Raw genomic sequence first — 15,010 nt, 5'->3', positions numbered from 1 at the left:
TAATTTGATAGTGCTGTTTTACGAGGATGGGACAACCTTATTGGTAATCACCTATTCTTTTCTTCTCATGATAGTATGTGAGTGTAATACCTTGTGGAAAGCCTGGTGGAACCACGATACCTAGCAAGAATGCAACACGATTCAACCACATTGAGACAGTCATAACGCGTTATTGTGCGCCAGCTTTTTGTCGGTACAATCGATATACGACTGGCAGTAATTTAGAGTCGAACCTGCGTTAGCGCTCACCTGCTCCGGATCGCTACCCTTCACGACCGCACGTAGTCGGCTGTACACTCGCAGAACATCCCCCTACAGCATCATCAGCCTATCATGTCAAGTCTTGCGGTCTCGCGATGGCCGAGAAATCAGGGTTGGCAGAGCTCGACGTACGACCGAATCTCGTATTAAGGAGTGGTCTCCGATCGAGTCAGCTGCGAAGCGCTTGCCATGCAGATGGCGCATATGCAGCTGCCAATTGCCGCGGCGCGCGCACCAGCGATAGCCTCAAACTGAGACACGCAGATAAAAGACGATAAGCAGGCTGCTGGTTGCCAAAATCACGGTGGTGCCTCTACAGAGAACCTCGTCTGGGCTTGACCTGCGGCCTGGGCCAAGAACGCCAACCTGAATGACAACACCGCATATTCGCCTTGTGGCACCTGTGGAACGAGAGCTCGCACCCGATGGCTTGCAAGGCTTGTATCCCATTTTCTATCTGCATATGTCGAGTCCAGCTTGCCTTGCTCTTTTCACCCTTTCGAGAAGGGTATCGGAAGGTGAGGTACCTAGGAAGCGGTCAGTAGGTAGCCGTGGAGGCTGTTGTGGCGGCCGCTTAAAGGGGCTCTATAAGCATTGAGGTGGAGAGAAGATACAAAGATATAAGATAAAATAAAATAAAATGTATTTCTTGTTGCTTCTCCCCGGATACATCTTGTTTGTGTTTGTGTAGGACGATAGGAGCTGGATGAGGCGATTGCCAAAAGTTTTGGAGGACCACGCCACACTACCATAACAATCATCAGACTGAGGAACTTTGAAGCCACAATACCCTATATCACAACTATTTATCTCAAGGTCTAGCTGACGAGGCGATATCACCGGAAGCTTCAAAAAGGCTGGGGGTGGGTAGACTCAAAAGGCATCAAGTGCGCCTATCGACTTGTTTCGGGATGGTTCAGGTCTACACACTCCTCTTCATCATGCAGACAAGGTCAAGATCGGTATGGAGGGCTTCAGCCACTCTACTCAGTGTACTGGCGATGCTACCATCGCCGATTATGGCCGATATCAAACGGGCAGAGCCAAAGGCTTTGGGAGAGGTCCTCGCAGGCAATGAAGAGCTCTCGACATACTACAGTTTGATCAAGGTAAGGTAGCTTCCGGAACCCTCAGGGCTCGTTCATTCTGCTAATAGGCTGTCTAGAAAAACCCGGACATTCTTTTGCAGCTCCCTCACTCGGGCGGCGTGACTGTATGACCCCCTTACATGCCTTCTGCCGTACTTCAGCTGACATCCCCTACAGCTTATCGCCCCGTCGAACGAAGCCTTCAACAAGACCCAATCCTTAAACCTGGAAGACTCCAACCTTATCACCTCCCTCCTCCAATACCATATTCTCCCCCTCTCAGTCAACGTCTCCTCTCTCGAACCCGGACCTTCCTACCTCTTCCCCACCCTCCTCACCTCCTCCAACTACACAAACGTCACCGCAGGCCAAAACATCCTCCTCTCCCGCCAGCACGACGACACAACCGTCGTCACCTCTGGCCTCGGCACCCGCTCCACTTTCTTCGAGTCCCCCGATCAAGACATCCCCTTCACAGGCGGCTTCATCCAGATAGTCGACACCCTTCTCGTCCCCCCCTCCCGGCTAGAAATCACCGCCCGAGATGCCTACAAAGACCTCACCTCCTTTTTGGGGGCTCTCTACAAGTCCGGCCTATCGCCCGCCCTCTCGTCCCAAAAAGACATCACCATCCTCGCCCCCCGCAACGCCGCCTTCCAGTCCATCGCCTCCGCCCTCGACCCCCTGTCCAGGGAGGACCTCGCCACCGTCCTCAAGTACCACATCATCCCCGACAAAGTCCTCTCCTCCTCTGACCTGTCTGCCCTCGGCAACTCGACCGGTTCGTCCCTGGCAACGCTCCTCGGCGCCGACAGCAGGGCACACAAAGTCACCGTCTCCAGAGCAGGCAACAACATCTTCTTCAACTCGGCGCAGCTCCTCCAGTCGGATATCTTGCTTGCCAACGGGGTCATCCACATCATCGACAATGTCCTGAATCCGGATGAGTTCGCCGAGGTGCCCGACCTGGAAGCCAAATCCCAAACCCCCGTGTTCCAGGTCAGCAAGGGCGCCGAGACGCGCACGGGGACGAGGGTGCCGGCGCCGTTTACCACCTGGCTGCCCTGCACCACTGACTGTCCTGAACCGACTGTGGACGCAAACACACAAAGGACGGCGACGACAACTGGAAGAAACGGAGTGAACAGCCAGACTAGCAGTGGAATGGGTGCCCAAGTGACGGCTGTAGCAGGCATCTTGGGCGCCGTGGGCGTGGGCGTGATTGGAATGGGGGTAATGTGATTCTGCACCTCAAATACTTTGTTCAGTGTCATATAAATAAATAGTCACAAGTCGGAAATAATTTACCATCATCAACACCTCATGAATCTATGCTCTATGTCTAGCGCCAAACGCCTCTATCTTCTCTGGTAACCCCCTCCTTGAAGCCGAATTTTGAGACCATCCCAAGTGCAAACTTGATCTAGAAAGGAAACCGCTCTACACTGCCCCTGTGACCCTCTACGTTATAAACAGACCGACGCCATGCCATGCTCAGGTTACATATCGCTGATCGCTGAGTTTCCGCAGTATATAGAAAGCCATCCAAAAAAGCCAACCATCTTCATGCTTGTCATCGCCTTTAGTCGTCCGCCTCATCATCCGTATCAAGGGGCTTGGGGGTGCCCTTGGGACTGTTGAGCCAATCGATGTGCCTCAGCCGGCGCCTGGCCTCACGTTCCTTGAGCTCTTTCTTGGTCATCTTCTTCTTCTTTCTCGCCCGGAACTTCAAGGCCTCGCCGGCATTGTCCTCGACACCGCTGTTGACGGCGCTGGGGGCGGCGCTGCTCAGGGCGGGTGTGTTAAGCCCGCTGGGAACAGCACTGGGGACCGCACTGGTGTTGGCACTGTCTTCGAACCGATCCAGCGCAATGGCATTGTTGCTGCGATGCGTGACCCGCCCGTTGTCAACGTGCCAAGTCTCGGAAGCCAGGGCTCCCACAAACTCTTCGTTGTGGGAAATCATCACCACGCCGCCCTTGAACTCGCGAATGGCAACAGCCAAGCCACCGAGGGAGTCACGGTCCAAGAAGTTAGTAGGCTCGTCAAGCACGAGCAAATGGGGGTTGTTCCACATGGCACCAGCAATGACAACCTTGACCTTTTGACCTCCGGAGAGCGAGCCAATCTCATTGTGGTTCGCAATCTCGGGATCAAGACCGAGATCCTCAAAGTGCTTGCTGATGACGGAAGGCTGGAGCTCACGGTAACCGAGACCTTCACGCGAAGCCTCGTGGTCGTCAAACTCCTGCACCAACTTGTCGAAGCCGAGCTCGAGCAAAGTCTCGCGAGAAAAGTGAGAGTTGTGCTTGGGCAGGAAGCCACGCCATTTGCTGTTAATCGCATGTTAGCAAGAGTAGATCAAAGCAAGATTCGGGTCGGGTCTGCTTACATCTCGTATTGGAATGTTTTCTTGTACTTTTGGCGACCGACAAGGGCCTCGATCTGGCGAGGAGCCTTACCGCCACCAACCTCGACAAACTTGTCCATCTGCTCGCGATCCTGGTCGGACAGCGCACGGGTCTGCTTCATGTGCACCTCACGATCGTCACCGTGGGCATAACGCCATTGAAGATACTGGTTGGGCGTCTTCTCGAGATGCATTTCGACGTGCTCGAGGGCGTGCTGCTTGATGTAACCGATACGAAGGTTGGGGTGCTTCTCCACCTTTCCAGTGGTGGGAATAACTTCACCGGTCAACAGCTTGATGAGGGTAGACTTGCCAGCACCGTTGGGGCCAATGATGGCAACACGCGACGACAGAGTCAGCTGGCAAGAAGCATCTGACAAGGATGGCTTGGGCGCCTTGGGGTATGTGTACGAGACGTTGGTCATACGGATGATGGCGCGTGTGTTGGACTTGACACCGCTCAGAATGCCGGGGGGGGGGAACTTGAACTGGACGAGCGAAGCAGACAGAGTGTAGTAGCTCTTGGCCTCGGGGCGGCGCTTGACAAAGGCAGCAAGGTTGCCCTTGTAGTGACCAAGCTTCTTGTTGGGCTCGTAGTGGTAGATATCGGTGGTGACCTCGTCCAGGAAGCCCGAGTCGTGGGACACGATCAAACTGGTGATGTCGGGGTGTGTCTTGAGATAGTTCTCAAGCCACTTGATGTTGGCGACGTCCAAGTGATTGGTAGGTTCGTCGAGTAACAAAACATCGGCTCTTTGAAGCATGGCACGGGCAAGAGCCAGCTTCATCTTCCAACCACCAGAGAGAGACCCAACCTTTTGCGATTGCCTGCCCTCGGGGCCCGATGTGAAACCGAACTCCTCCAAGACGGCAACAATGCGCTCCTTTCCTTCCTTGGCGATGGTGGGATCCTTGGAAACAAACTCGAGAATGCTGATATCGGCATCCTCACCCTGGTTGTGTTCGACGTAGCAAGTGCGCAAAACATCTTGAGACGGGAAGCCCTCGAGCTTTCCATTGGCGATACTCTTCATCAGAGTCGACTTTCCAGCACCATTGCGACCACACAAGCCGTAACGATGACCCTTCAGGAGCCTAAGGTTCGTATGCGACAACAAAAGCATACCACCATAAGCCAGAGAAAAGTCGGCGTTGACAATCTCAATCTCACCGTCGTCTTCCTTTTCTGGAACACCGTACTTACGCGCATCCTCTTCCACATAGAACTTGTGAACGGCCTCGGCGACGGCATCGCTGGCTTCGGGCTTTCGCAACAGGTCCTTGAGGTAGGGCGCAATCTTGCTAGGGATGCGATCAAGGTGGCGGTGGTTGACGTCTTCGCAAACCATTGAGGAAATAAATGGAGCGGCCAGCTTGTAGAGGGCTTCGTCGTCATTCAGGCCGCCGTTCTTCTTGATTTCTTGGTCCAACACCTTGGCAACATCCTCAGCAGAAGTGCGCTCGATAATTGTCAAGGATGCCGAGTTGTCGTTACCCATAGCCTTGTCCATGACGGCCAAGGCACGAGTGGCGATCTCACGAACCTCGGGGAGCGAGGCGCGGTTAACGACACTCTTCACACCAGGCTGAAGCTTGGGGAGGAAAGTACGGGCCTCGATGGGGTCGTGAACGAGCTTGGTCAAGTTCTCGGTAATGACAACGGTCTGGCGAAGAACTTCTTGGGGAGTCGAGGGGTTGTTGAGAGAGCGCTCCAGGAAAGGAGTCAAGAGGGCGAGAACGGGAGAGGTGACGATGGCGACAAAGGTTGTCTGGGAGAGGGCGTGGATGGCCTTGTGCACCGCCTCGACAGATGGGTGATGCATGGTCTCGATCAGGAGAGGAATACGAGATGCGACATCGTCGTTGGAGAGAAGGGTCGTGATGGCCGTCATGGTCTTGAGAGCCTGCTTCTCGACCTCGGTCTTCATATCCAACATGCCATTCTCGGTGATGGGAATCAGAGTGGCAAGCTTGGAGCCCATGGCCTCGCGCATGATATCCTGCTCGGCGGCCTGCTCCTTGGTGCTGCCAATGGTGATCTGGGCCTTGTTGGCCATCTTCTCCATGATCTTGAAGGCGCCGACAACACCTTGCCACTTTCCACCGGCCTTCTTGATGTACTCGACGATGGCGGGCAGGAGGGCAGCGACCATGGCCTCGGGGCTCAGGTTGGCGAACAAGGCGTCGATGCCGTACTGGGCAGCCTCGCGGACAATGGCGCCCTTGTCGGCAAGGGCATCGAGAGCAATCTTGAGAAGACCACCATCCTGGATGAGGAAAACAACCTCGGTAATGGGTGCAGCTGGGGGCAGCCGCTCAAACAGGGCACCAAGGAGGTTCTGGGCACCCTCGCGGCGGAAACCGCTCTTCTTGTCGATGGAAGCCTTCTTGATCTCGGAGATGATGTTGTAGTGGTGGAGGCCATGGAAACCCGTTGTGTTGATCAGGATGTCGCAGAGAGCGTAGCAGGCTTCGATCGATTGATTGGACGAAGAGGCGTTGAAGATGGTCTCGAGGATGGCTGCGACGTCTGCCACCGGGGGGGCAGCGCCGGTGATGGGAACGACAGTCATGGCGGTATGCGGGTCGCTATTGCTGACTGAAATCCTGCAAGAGAACGCAAAGAGGGACGCGCAGGGCCAGACAGGGTCTCGGGGGAAACCTGCGCTGGAAATGCGCACTGCGGTCAGGCGCGAAGGGGGAACTGGTCTCGACAAGTGTGAGGCGCAAGTCGGTGTAAGAGATAAAAGATTATGTGTGTCGCCGCAGACCTGAGAAAATGTCTTGCTCACCCCGCCACAGCGTGCATTTTTTTTGGGCACAACCTGCGCTTATCAGCTCTTTATCTGGCCAAAACTCTCTGAAATTTTCTTATCGGCTGCTGAATCAGCCATCTTGAAGCATGGGTTGGGAGGGGGTACCGCTGAGCATCTGTCAAATGTGGGGCTCCGCCAAAGCAGTGAATGGCGGGGCAGGCAAGGCTCTCCCTTCCTGGCAATTGCCCTGAGCACTACAGATGTATCAGTCTTCTCAATCATTTATAGGACATCGCTATCTTCAACCACTATCCATAACTAATCAAATACTTATATCTTATTCTTTGTCCACCTTGAGCGTGGCACTTAAACCACCACTCCGATGTTTCAGGGGCCCTGAACCTTTCATTCGGGTCCGGGAAGAGCCGTCGCCACACCTTATAAACAGGACTCCAAGAATGTGACCTTCACATATCATTACCACATCATCTCGTAATTGCGAGCCCGGGTCCTGTCCAGCTCTGATCGTCTTGAGCCAGGTATGAATGCTCCATCTCACATCTTATCCAGGATATTGCCAGCCACTAATTTAACTCAGGTGGGAACTCATATAATGAGGAGGGAGCTCTTTGTCTCTGTGCCATTAGCCTTCATCCTTCATCTCATATTGTTCCCTTTATCTCTCTAGCGCCAAAGGCAGGCACCACGCCGAGCCCACGCATCGCACTGTCAAGCCAACGATTACCTGGCCGAAAGTTTCCCGCACCGCCCTCCTCCAAGTCGACCCGATATTCCTTTCGGACGCCGGCACCGGTCCCGTGCCTCGACAGTTACTTCAAAATTCAGCTGCCTAGAAACCTTTGGCTGCCAAGCTCACCGCTTGACTCGGAGGGCCGACAAGTTGGATGTGGCGTCGTGTACAAGAATTGTTGGTTCATCTTGACACAGAAACGAAGCAAAAACCCATGTTTTTACAAAGGGCTGTGCTGGCTTCCGGCCAACAGCGTTCAACAACAGCATGCCGTGCGACCAGCCGGAAACATATCGACCCGTCCCGGAACGCGGCTCCTCGACCCCAAGTCATGTTGGGAAACGCTGGGAAACACAATCAACGAACCTCTTGGCATATCCGTTGCAAGCAAGGGTGCTCACCTACGAAGCGCAGGTGCGGCACATCTTAGATCAACCCAACCCAGCTCGGCGCAAGGCCCTTCCCGAACCAGACTGTCGGTAAATCCTTTTGACTTGTAACACAGCGACGATGTCATGGTGGACCAAGATGACTTCACTCATTCAGGCTCCCAAGTGATCAAGAAGCTTTGCAAAGTCAATTTGTCAGATTCGGACTTAATATCCGAGACCCATTCCCCAAAGCAAGAGGAAAAGGACCCTCGTCTCCGCCCACTTCGGATCTTGGAACCTTCTACCTGGCTACGTCCGGAGCCTCGGACATATCTCTTAGACAGCTTTTCACGCCAGAAAAACCAGCCAGCTACATGACGAACTGCTCCCGTAAGGCTGAACCCGCCTTCCACGACGCCATCGGACTTGAGTCCCGGTGTTCACGCAGCTCCGGTAGCGCGGGTCACGTAACCGCGTCATCCGGCCGACACGTTTGCTGATGTCACAAGATGACAACGCTCGATTGAACAAACGTCTCTAGCTATGCACTAGAACGGCACATCAGAAACTGTTGGTGGCTAGTCAGTTTTACCAGGGGCGTTGCCTCCACCTCCACTCCCCTACACCACCTACCCGCGTCGCCTTAACTACTTACGTTAGTTGTGTAACCACGGTTAGAATCCCTCCGATTCCCTTGGGGCCTTGGTCATTGGCAAAAGCAAGAGATGGACCAAGGTCGTTTGATTTTCGTGGCATACTGTTGCTCAGTACGCGTCTTCTTGCTGGACGAAACAAGTTCGAGGGGGGTTGGGTTCTGTCCTAGTTTGCTGCTCTCTACACATGTCGCCCTTGATAAGTCAAAAATTGCCCCAAATATTCGCTGAATCAGTCCGTCATAGACATGGTGTCTTGTGCAGCCTGTACAACTAGTAGTCGTAGTCTAAATCCTTCTGTGCAACTACGATGGGGCCCTCCACATTTTGTGTGCTTTTAGTGCCTGGCAACACCAGACCCCCAACCAAGGGTGATCACAACCGGCGAAAGTGATCATTGTTCCAAAGCAGAAAAACTGTTTTCATACGCTGAAAAGTCGGGGTTACATAACAGTGTCCGGGTAGGAACCCGAACTTCTGCTCGCGAACCCTTGCCGCCGCCACCGACCAAGCTCTCGGAGCCGAGCAGGGTTCAGCACGGCAAACCGAGCGGTGCGAAGAAAAAGCCACCCCCATATGCTATACATACCTTGATCTGCCCGGTCCGCTTCTCTCACCTTGCTGACCTAGGTAACGACAAAATTTTGCAAACACCCAACCCTGTCCTAGACGACCCCCCGGCACCTGTGCCTTGATCTCACCTGCAGCAAAAGGATCACGAATCCGTAAATGTTGTCTAGATCCTTCTTGGGATGCGGCAGAATCAAGGCAGCTCCGTGGCATAATTGGCTTGATTTGGAAATGCCGCTGTTGGTTGTTGACTTTGGTGGCCGAAGCTCTTCGGCTGGCTGGTGCACAAGGTGGCACAGAGGAGCAGTTTACCCCTGAGCTCCAGACATCACCTTGCCACCAACTCCCACAGCCGAAATTCTAGCCCAAAATGTATTGTGTAGTGAAATGATGTTGTGAAACGTGGCATAGGCCTATTCTAGACTATCGTAACTTCTAGTATTCTAAAAATGCATCGCTCAGACAAGAAGAGGAAAGGAAAGGAAAGTCTTGGTTATTGGTACAGAGAGGAAAAGAAGTGTAAAAAGCCAAAAGTGAAAAAAAGGAATGCCGTATGCTGTTGGGATACGAAGCTGCTCGTGAAGTGATCCCACAAACGTCACCAACAACCCAATCCCTCCATGTATCGTAGAAGGCATCGTCCGTAGGTATGCCCGAACGGTTTCGACCTCCGACGCACTGCATCATCAGTTCAGTTCCACTGCAAGTCAAATCTGACATGCATCATTAACCACCCAGTCACGCACGCTCTTCTCTCAACGGGCAAACCATCATACAGTAAAGGAAATAAAAAGACCAGAAAAAGGAAAGGAAACAAAAAAGACATGCAAAAGGGAAAAAAGACGTAATCAAATCATGAGTCCACCATCAACACCCCCTTCCCCCTTCTACCCGTTTTCGCCTTCCGTCTCTGCTTCATACATCATTCGCTCGCCGATAGAGCAGGTAGTAGTCCAGATCTCGTGGTCCACCCATGCCGTAATAAGACCGCAGCTTCCGAATCCGAAACCCCTACGGCATTGCTTTATTCCCCCTCGCCTTCTGACTGCAGCGAGAGAAACGGAATGACCGAAGAAACACGTTGAAGATTGCTGTTATGATCCATCATATGATACTGAATACCGTAGATAGCCGAGTAGGGGGACGGCAAAACAAGTAAAATCCTAGCTTTGAGTTAGCTGTCCAGTCCCGTGCCAACAGACGCTCTTGGTGCAACTTGCAGACTTTCGCCAACTCCTGTCTACGGAGTAGCAGGGGGAGTAGGTACGTTTGGCGCCGGAGTGATGGGCCCAGGCCGTGGGTTCCCCGACGGTGTGGGCGGGCGAGGATCAACCATCCTGAACGGAGACTCTGTCACTGGAAAGAAGGGGGGAAGCGTGGGCGTGAAGCTGGGGTTGATGGTGAGTTGACCATGGGGAGGAGCACTCCTTCTCAGGGGCGAGATACTGTTCGCAGCACGGAGTTCCAAGAAAAAGATATCCCCCGATGCGAAGACAGGCATGTTGGCGGCTTTGGGAAGGGTATGAAGTCTGATATCGGAATGGCAAAATAGAGTAACAAGAATAACTAAGATGGTTATGTCGTGATCAAGTTACGGGGCCAACAAGATCGTGCAGGTATGTCAAATCGAGTATGTATAAAGCTGAGCTGAGATTTAAAGCTTTTGATGTCAGGAGCCAGTAATGATGATGATGATATACCGGTGAGAGTGACGAAGAGCTGCTTCAACACATCAACATTCTCAGGACAGAGGGAGCCCATGACTTCCTTATATACAAAAATACTGGACCCTTCACCCACAAGCTCTCGCTCCAGATCGCACACAGACGTAAGCATAGTATAGACCACAGCCGACCGCGAAAACCCACGCCCGCTTGTGACACCTTGTGTGTGTAACAAGAACCGCCGCGGCTTGGTGTCGGACGAAGAGACTGTCTTGCGCTTAGGGCTGGCGTGTATACTGAAGGATTAGTTAGCAGAGGAGGGTATGTAAGGTGGTGTAACCAAGACCCAACGAGCACGAGACTCACCAAGTAGGCAAGTGGATATCGCGAGGGAGTGCCTCATGAACAAGGGCAAACTCTGAGGGTTGCCTGCCGTGGGAGTCACTGGACAACACGAAGAGCCTAACATGGACGGGAAGGGATCCGGCAGCAGGGGTGTCTTTCTTGGTTGGGACGGAGTTTGATGGCATACCAAGCCATGTTGGCGTTGACGACAGCAGAAGATCCGGAACCTTACTTGAGTGAAAGCCCAAGATTTGTATGTAGTTGTGGCACCAAAAAGAGGCTGTGAATTGCTTTGGTGGCTGCCTACCAGTCATGTGGGGGAAGAGCCAATATCAAGTACCAGGTTAGCAATGGCTGTTGGAAGTCAGATGCCAGACGGATCAAATGCGGAGCTATCCGAACAATGCCATTCAGTGTTTTTTGAACAGCATCTCGCTGAGCAGGTCTACGGCAAGCCGTCGAAACAATGGCGGAGACCACCCGCGGTATTATAGTGTAGGCTGTTTGGATGGCAATAGGCGGCAACTGCATACCACGCGCCTCGTCCCGTGCTTTGAAGCAATACATAGTGTGCAGCTACTGACTTGGTCATCGAGGTCTTGAAACTCGCCCGGATAATCCGAATCAATCGATCGTTGAGTGGCCTGCTCTGTGTTTCTTGAAGATGCCGCTAAAAACATTGGACGATCCGCAACACGGCGGCCCGGCAATGACCAGGTACCTTACAGGACGCATGCTCGTGTACAGGGGCATGAAGACCGCCAGTGACCGCCCGTTTCCAGCTTCCTGGGTTCAAAACGCCAGCGTTGCATGGGACGGGATGCCACCAAACTCGGCGTGGGTTGGTTTATTGGAGCGTTCCCCCACAATAGCCAAATGCAGCATCAACTCCACATACGGCTGACTGGCAATCAGTAGAAAATCAGCTTGGCACTCGCAAAGAACTTTTGACCACTCGGCCAGCGAACTTTTGCAAGCAGGCGTCTTTACGAACACTATCTGTGATGCCATCAAGCACTGGCAACTCGTCGAGTAACCGAACAATGAGGACAAACGTGACAACACGAGCTCTTCCTGCCAAGCTCGGTGGAATGAGGAGGACGGCGAAGGATGATACCCTATGGATGGTACGCTTACACAGCTCTTCGAAATAGCGAGATGGACACCAGAAAGCTACCTCGCAAATGCCGTCGTTCCCCGAGCTTTCTCGATCCAAAGACTTCTTGTGGATGATTGCTGAGGACAATCCTGTTAGTGCTGTTGAAGGATGACGCAGTGCGACTTTCTCGCTGCCTGTGCTGGAGAAATGCCGCATTGTTCTTCAGTGTTGAAAATAGCATGATGCCACAGTTGGCTTGACGTTTCCTCTGCCATCTGTTTACTTTTGCGAGTCTGCCCCAGTCAGCACAGAGCCGGCACATGTGCGGCACCATAGAAATAATGGACTGGAGCTGTAGGAAGTGATTGCACGCTTGAGCCACAAAGACGTCGCAGCACACCCGGTTGGCCAGCGCCTGAGGCTTCGCTCTGGAATGGTGAGATTGGGATACCGAGCACCCAGCAAAGAGCGAAGCGAGGTGAACACGGTCTATCAAGAGCGGGAGAGTTGCCATCTCAGGATTTTGCCAAATAGTCATCAAATCAGAGGCTCAGTTGCTTGGTGGTCGAACGCAAACCATACGTCCTGGTTGTGATTGGAGCAATAACGATGGGCCTATTCCTGGCCGTGGTGTCTCCATAGGAAGTCAAACGGGTACACAGGTGCGGGAACCGTTTAAAAAGATGGTGTTGCTGTTAGCTGTAGGACCCTCGCTTCCGCTACCAGGGAAATCGGAAGACACGGGGTCGTTTTTATCGGCCACAGCTATGGGCCAGATGCTTGGGGGCGAAAAACTTCGTGTACCGTCAGCCTCATTTGGGGGTTTCACCATCTGTAGAAAGACCTGATTGGCTGTTTGGGGACACCTTGTTCAATGAATATTCACCACAGAACAAGCCGGACACATTGCTGGTGGGAGCACTCACTTTGAAGCCGTACCCAATCGCCCTTCACGAAGATTGATGCCAGCTCTCACTCGTTCTTGACCTTGACCTGAAGTCGATTAGCTTGGTAAAAGAGATACATGGCTAGGAACACAATGCCCATGCGATTCCTTTTTGTTCCTGTTCCCCCGCTCCAAACGCCAAAATATTTTCTACAGCAATGAGTTGGAGCATCACCTCCCTCCACGGTCCCGATGGCGACTGGGGCTTCTGCTCCTACGGTCGTAACTATCATAGCTGTCGCGGCTAGCGCTTCTGCGATTATCCCTATCGTCGTCGCCGTCGTAGCGCCCACCGACATGGCGACTCCCTCGTCCTCCACCGCGGGCTGGTGGTGGAGTCCTGGATCGAGACCGGGATGAATACGAAGGGGATCTTTGCCTGCGATTATGATTCCCTCCTGCCAGAACGGGTGACCGAGATCTCGACCTTGAGAGAGAACGGGGACGGTAGGTATCAGAACGGTTCCCATGACGACCTGGCCCAGATCCACGTCCATGACCCCCTCCCCCACCACCACCTATGTTGCCGCCAAAGGGTCTGGACTGATGAGGGGGCGGTATACGCGGGTTAATATTTGCTCCGCGGCGAGCTGTAGGGGGTGCGGGTGAGAGCTTGCGGCGGGGTAGCACGATGGAAACGTTGATGACGGCGCCATCTACAGTGGCCTCGTGCATGTGGGCAATGGCAGCCTCGGCGTCGGCTTCGTTGTAGAACAAAATGTAAGCTGTGCCACGGTTGGTTCCAACTGTAGATATATACACGTGCATGTCAGCGTCGACGAGTCCTCAAGGTGTGTGTGACACAGCAGACGGTGGGGGCAGGTGACAACATACGCTGACGGTTGAGAGGCAGGTCCAAGTCCTCAATCTCGCCGTACTGGCCAAAGATCTCTCGTAGGTGGTCTTCGTTCACGTTCTTGGTGAGACGTTCGACAACAATCTGCAGAAAACGGTGTGTTAGTAACTTGGTTCTCGTAGGCGTGGGGGTCCGACCTGCCTTGGTGCTTCTGGCCTGGGGCGTGGGACTGCGAGTGCGAGTGCGACTTCTTGAGCGACTCCAGCTGCGATCGCGCGAGTAGCTTCGACTACGACTGCGGCTTCTGCTTCGACTGAGGCTACGGCTACGGCTACGGGATAGGCTGCGACTGTAAGTCCGAGGTCTTCCGTTGCGCGGGGCCGGAGAGCGGGCTTGGGAGGTGCGGTCGTGTGTGTCGTAGCGATCCATGGCCTCGGAGGGGGTTCGCGATGGGGAACGATTGCGGGATTCGGGCCGGTAGTGATCGGCTGGTTCGTCACGAGACACAGGGTCCCTGGATCTTGATCTTCTATCCGTATCCATATTCAGTGCCCGTGGATGGTGGATGGTGGATGGTGGATGGTGGGGTGGCGCAGTTGGGCCAGGGTGGTGGGATTTGGGGGTGAAGGGGAAGAAAGAAAAAAGACAGAGACGACCAGGTTCACTCTCCCAAAAACGCGAGCGAGGCTTGACTGGCAGCGCGCAGCAGTCCACCCGCCAAGTCCATGCCAAGCTGGGTCGGTACGTATCTGATTGGCGATAAGAATCTGCCCCACCGTCCTGGCCTTTGCGTCATCGCCCCACAAGGCAGTTTCCACTTGGCTCCCAGCTGTCCACCATCTCCCCAGACACTCCCCTGCATTTCTCAACATCTCGTCAGCTTCAGCAGTCACCTCCACACACCATGTCACTTCACCAGGTTGTTCACCGGGCGTATCTCAGCAAAAAGAGGCCTCCCTTGGCACTGATGAACGGTTCTTGTTGCTCGAGGTCAGAGCCAGTCAAGACCAACAGTCGAGATAGCCTCGTATCAACCATTGCCCACAACGGTCAACTCCGGTGGGTCAATCTCTAAAGGACCTAGATATGAAAGGACCTCAGAATACACGTGTACAGCCCACTTACACTAGTGTACCGGTAGTTGTTCAGACTTAGACGACCCCTCTTCCTTCCTGATCAAGCTTGCGAGTAATTCCAAGTTTACTCAAGCTTAATACCATCATCATCTCGGTTTTGGAAGAAGCTTCCATCCCTTCTTGCATGAAATGCTTGGTGTCAGTCGACCAATCACGATGCGGTT

General features: G+C 53.6%; 4 protein-coding genes across 4 annotated transcripts; 2 read left to right on the top strand and 2 right to left on the bottom strand.

Moving 5' to 3' along the window:
- Positions 1 to 1,172: 1,172 nt before the first annotated feature.
- QC762_610890 (uncharacterized protein) lies at positions 1,173 to 2,672 on the top strand (the record flags this gene model as incomplete). Its single annotated transcript, XM_062892769.1, has 3 exons — positions 1,173 to 1,370; positions 1,427 to 1,474; positions 1,527 to 2,672. The coding sequence occupies 3 exons, from the start codon at positions 1,173 to 1,175 to the stop codon at positions 2,589 to 2,591; spliced, it is 1,311 nt and encodes a 436-aa protein (XP_062741382.1). The 3' UTR covers positions 2,592 to 2,672.
- NEW1 ([NU+] prion formation protein 1) lies at positions 2,594 to 6,591 on the bottom strand. The gene is made up of 2 exons (XM_062892768.1): positions 3,742 to 6,591; positions 2,594 to 3,682 (listed from the first exon to the last, which is right to left on the bottom strand). Exons 1-2 carry the CDS (start codon positions 6,330 to 6,332, stop codon positions 2,932 to 2,934), a joined length of 3,342 nt encoding a protein of 1,113 aa, XP_062741381.1. The 5' UTR covers positions 6,333 to 6,591; the 3' UTR covers positions 2,594 to 2,931.
- A 3,130-nt stretch (positions 6,592 to 9,721) lies between these two features.
- QC762_610870 (uncharacterized protein) lies at positions 9,722 to 14,765 on the bottom strand. Its single transcript, XM_062892767.1, has 5 exons — positions 13,912 to 14,765; positions 13,749 to 13,854; positions 12,895 to 13,660; positions 10,891 to 12,762; positions 9,722 to 10,820 (listed from the first exon to the last, which is right to left on the bottom strand). Exons 1-3 carry the CDS (start codon positions 14,251 to 14,253, stop codon positions 13,086 to 13,088), a joined length of 1,023 nt encoding a protein of 340 aa, XP_062741380.1. The 5' UTR covers positions 14,254 to 14,765; the 3' UTR covers positions 9,722 to 10,820; positions 10,891 to 12,762; positions 12,895 to 13,085.
- Positions 14,604 to 14,924, top strand: QC762_0102700 (uncharacterized protein; the record flags this gene model as incomplete). Its single annotated transcript, XM_062884217.1, has 2 exons — positions 14,604 to 14,769; positions 14,852 to 14,924. Exons 1-2 carry the CDS (start codon positions 14,615 to 14,617, stop codon positions 14,922 to 14,924), a joined length of 228 nt encoding a protein of 75 aa, XP_062741379.1. The 5' UTR covers positions 14,604 to 14,614.
- Positions 14,925 to 15,010: the final 86 nt, after the last annotated feature.

Source organism: Podospora pseudocomata, chromosome 6 (genome assembly GCF_035222375.1).
Source record: "Podospora pseudocomata strain CBS 415.72m chromosome 6, whole genome shotgun sequence".
Classification (NCBI taxonomy): Eukaryota; Fungi; Ascomycota; class Sordariomycetes; order Sordariales; family Podosporaceae; genus Podospora; species Podospora pseudocomata.
The sequence above is the reverse complement of the archived record's forward strand: the minus strand, read 5'-3'. Positions and strand labels throughout refer to the sequence as shown.

Excerpts from the sequence above, each read along its gene's own strand:
- NEW1 (XM_062892768.1), bottom strand. The coding sequence starts at position 6,332 with ATGACTGTCGTTCCCATCACCGGCGCTGCCCCCCCGGTGGCAGACGTC. Across the intron at positions 3,683-3,741 it reads AAAACATTCCAATACGAGAT|CAAATGGCGTGGCTTCCTGC; the intron begins GTAAGCAGACCC and ends TGCGATTAACAG.
- QC762_610870 (XM_062892767.1), bottom strand. The coding sequence starts at position 14,253 with ATGGATACGGATAGAAGATCAAGATCCAGGGACCCTGTGTCTCGTGAC. Across the intron at positions 13,855-13,911 it reads CCCAGGCCAGAAGCACCAAG|ATTGTTGTCGAACGTCTCAC; the intron begins GCAGGTCGGACC and ends CGTTTTCTGCAG. Across the intron at positions 13,661-13,748 it reads CCTGCCTCTCAACCGTCAGC|TTGGAACCAACCGTGGCACA; the intron begins GTATGTTGTCAC and ends ATATATCTACAG.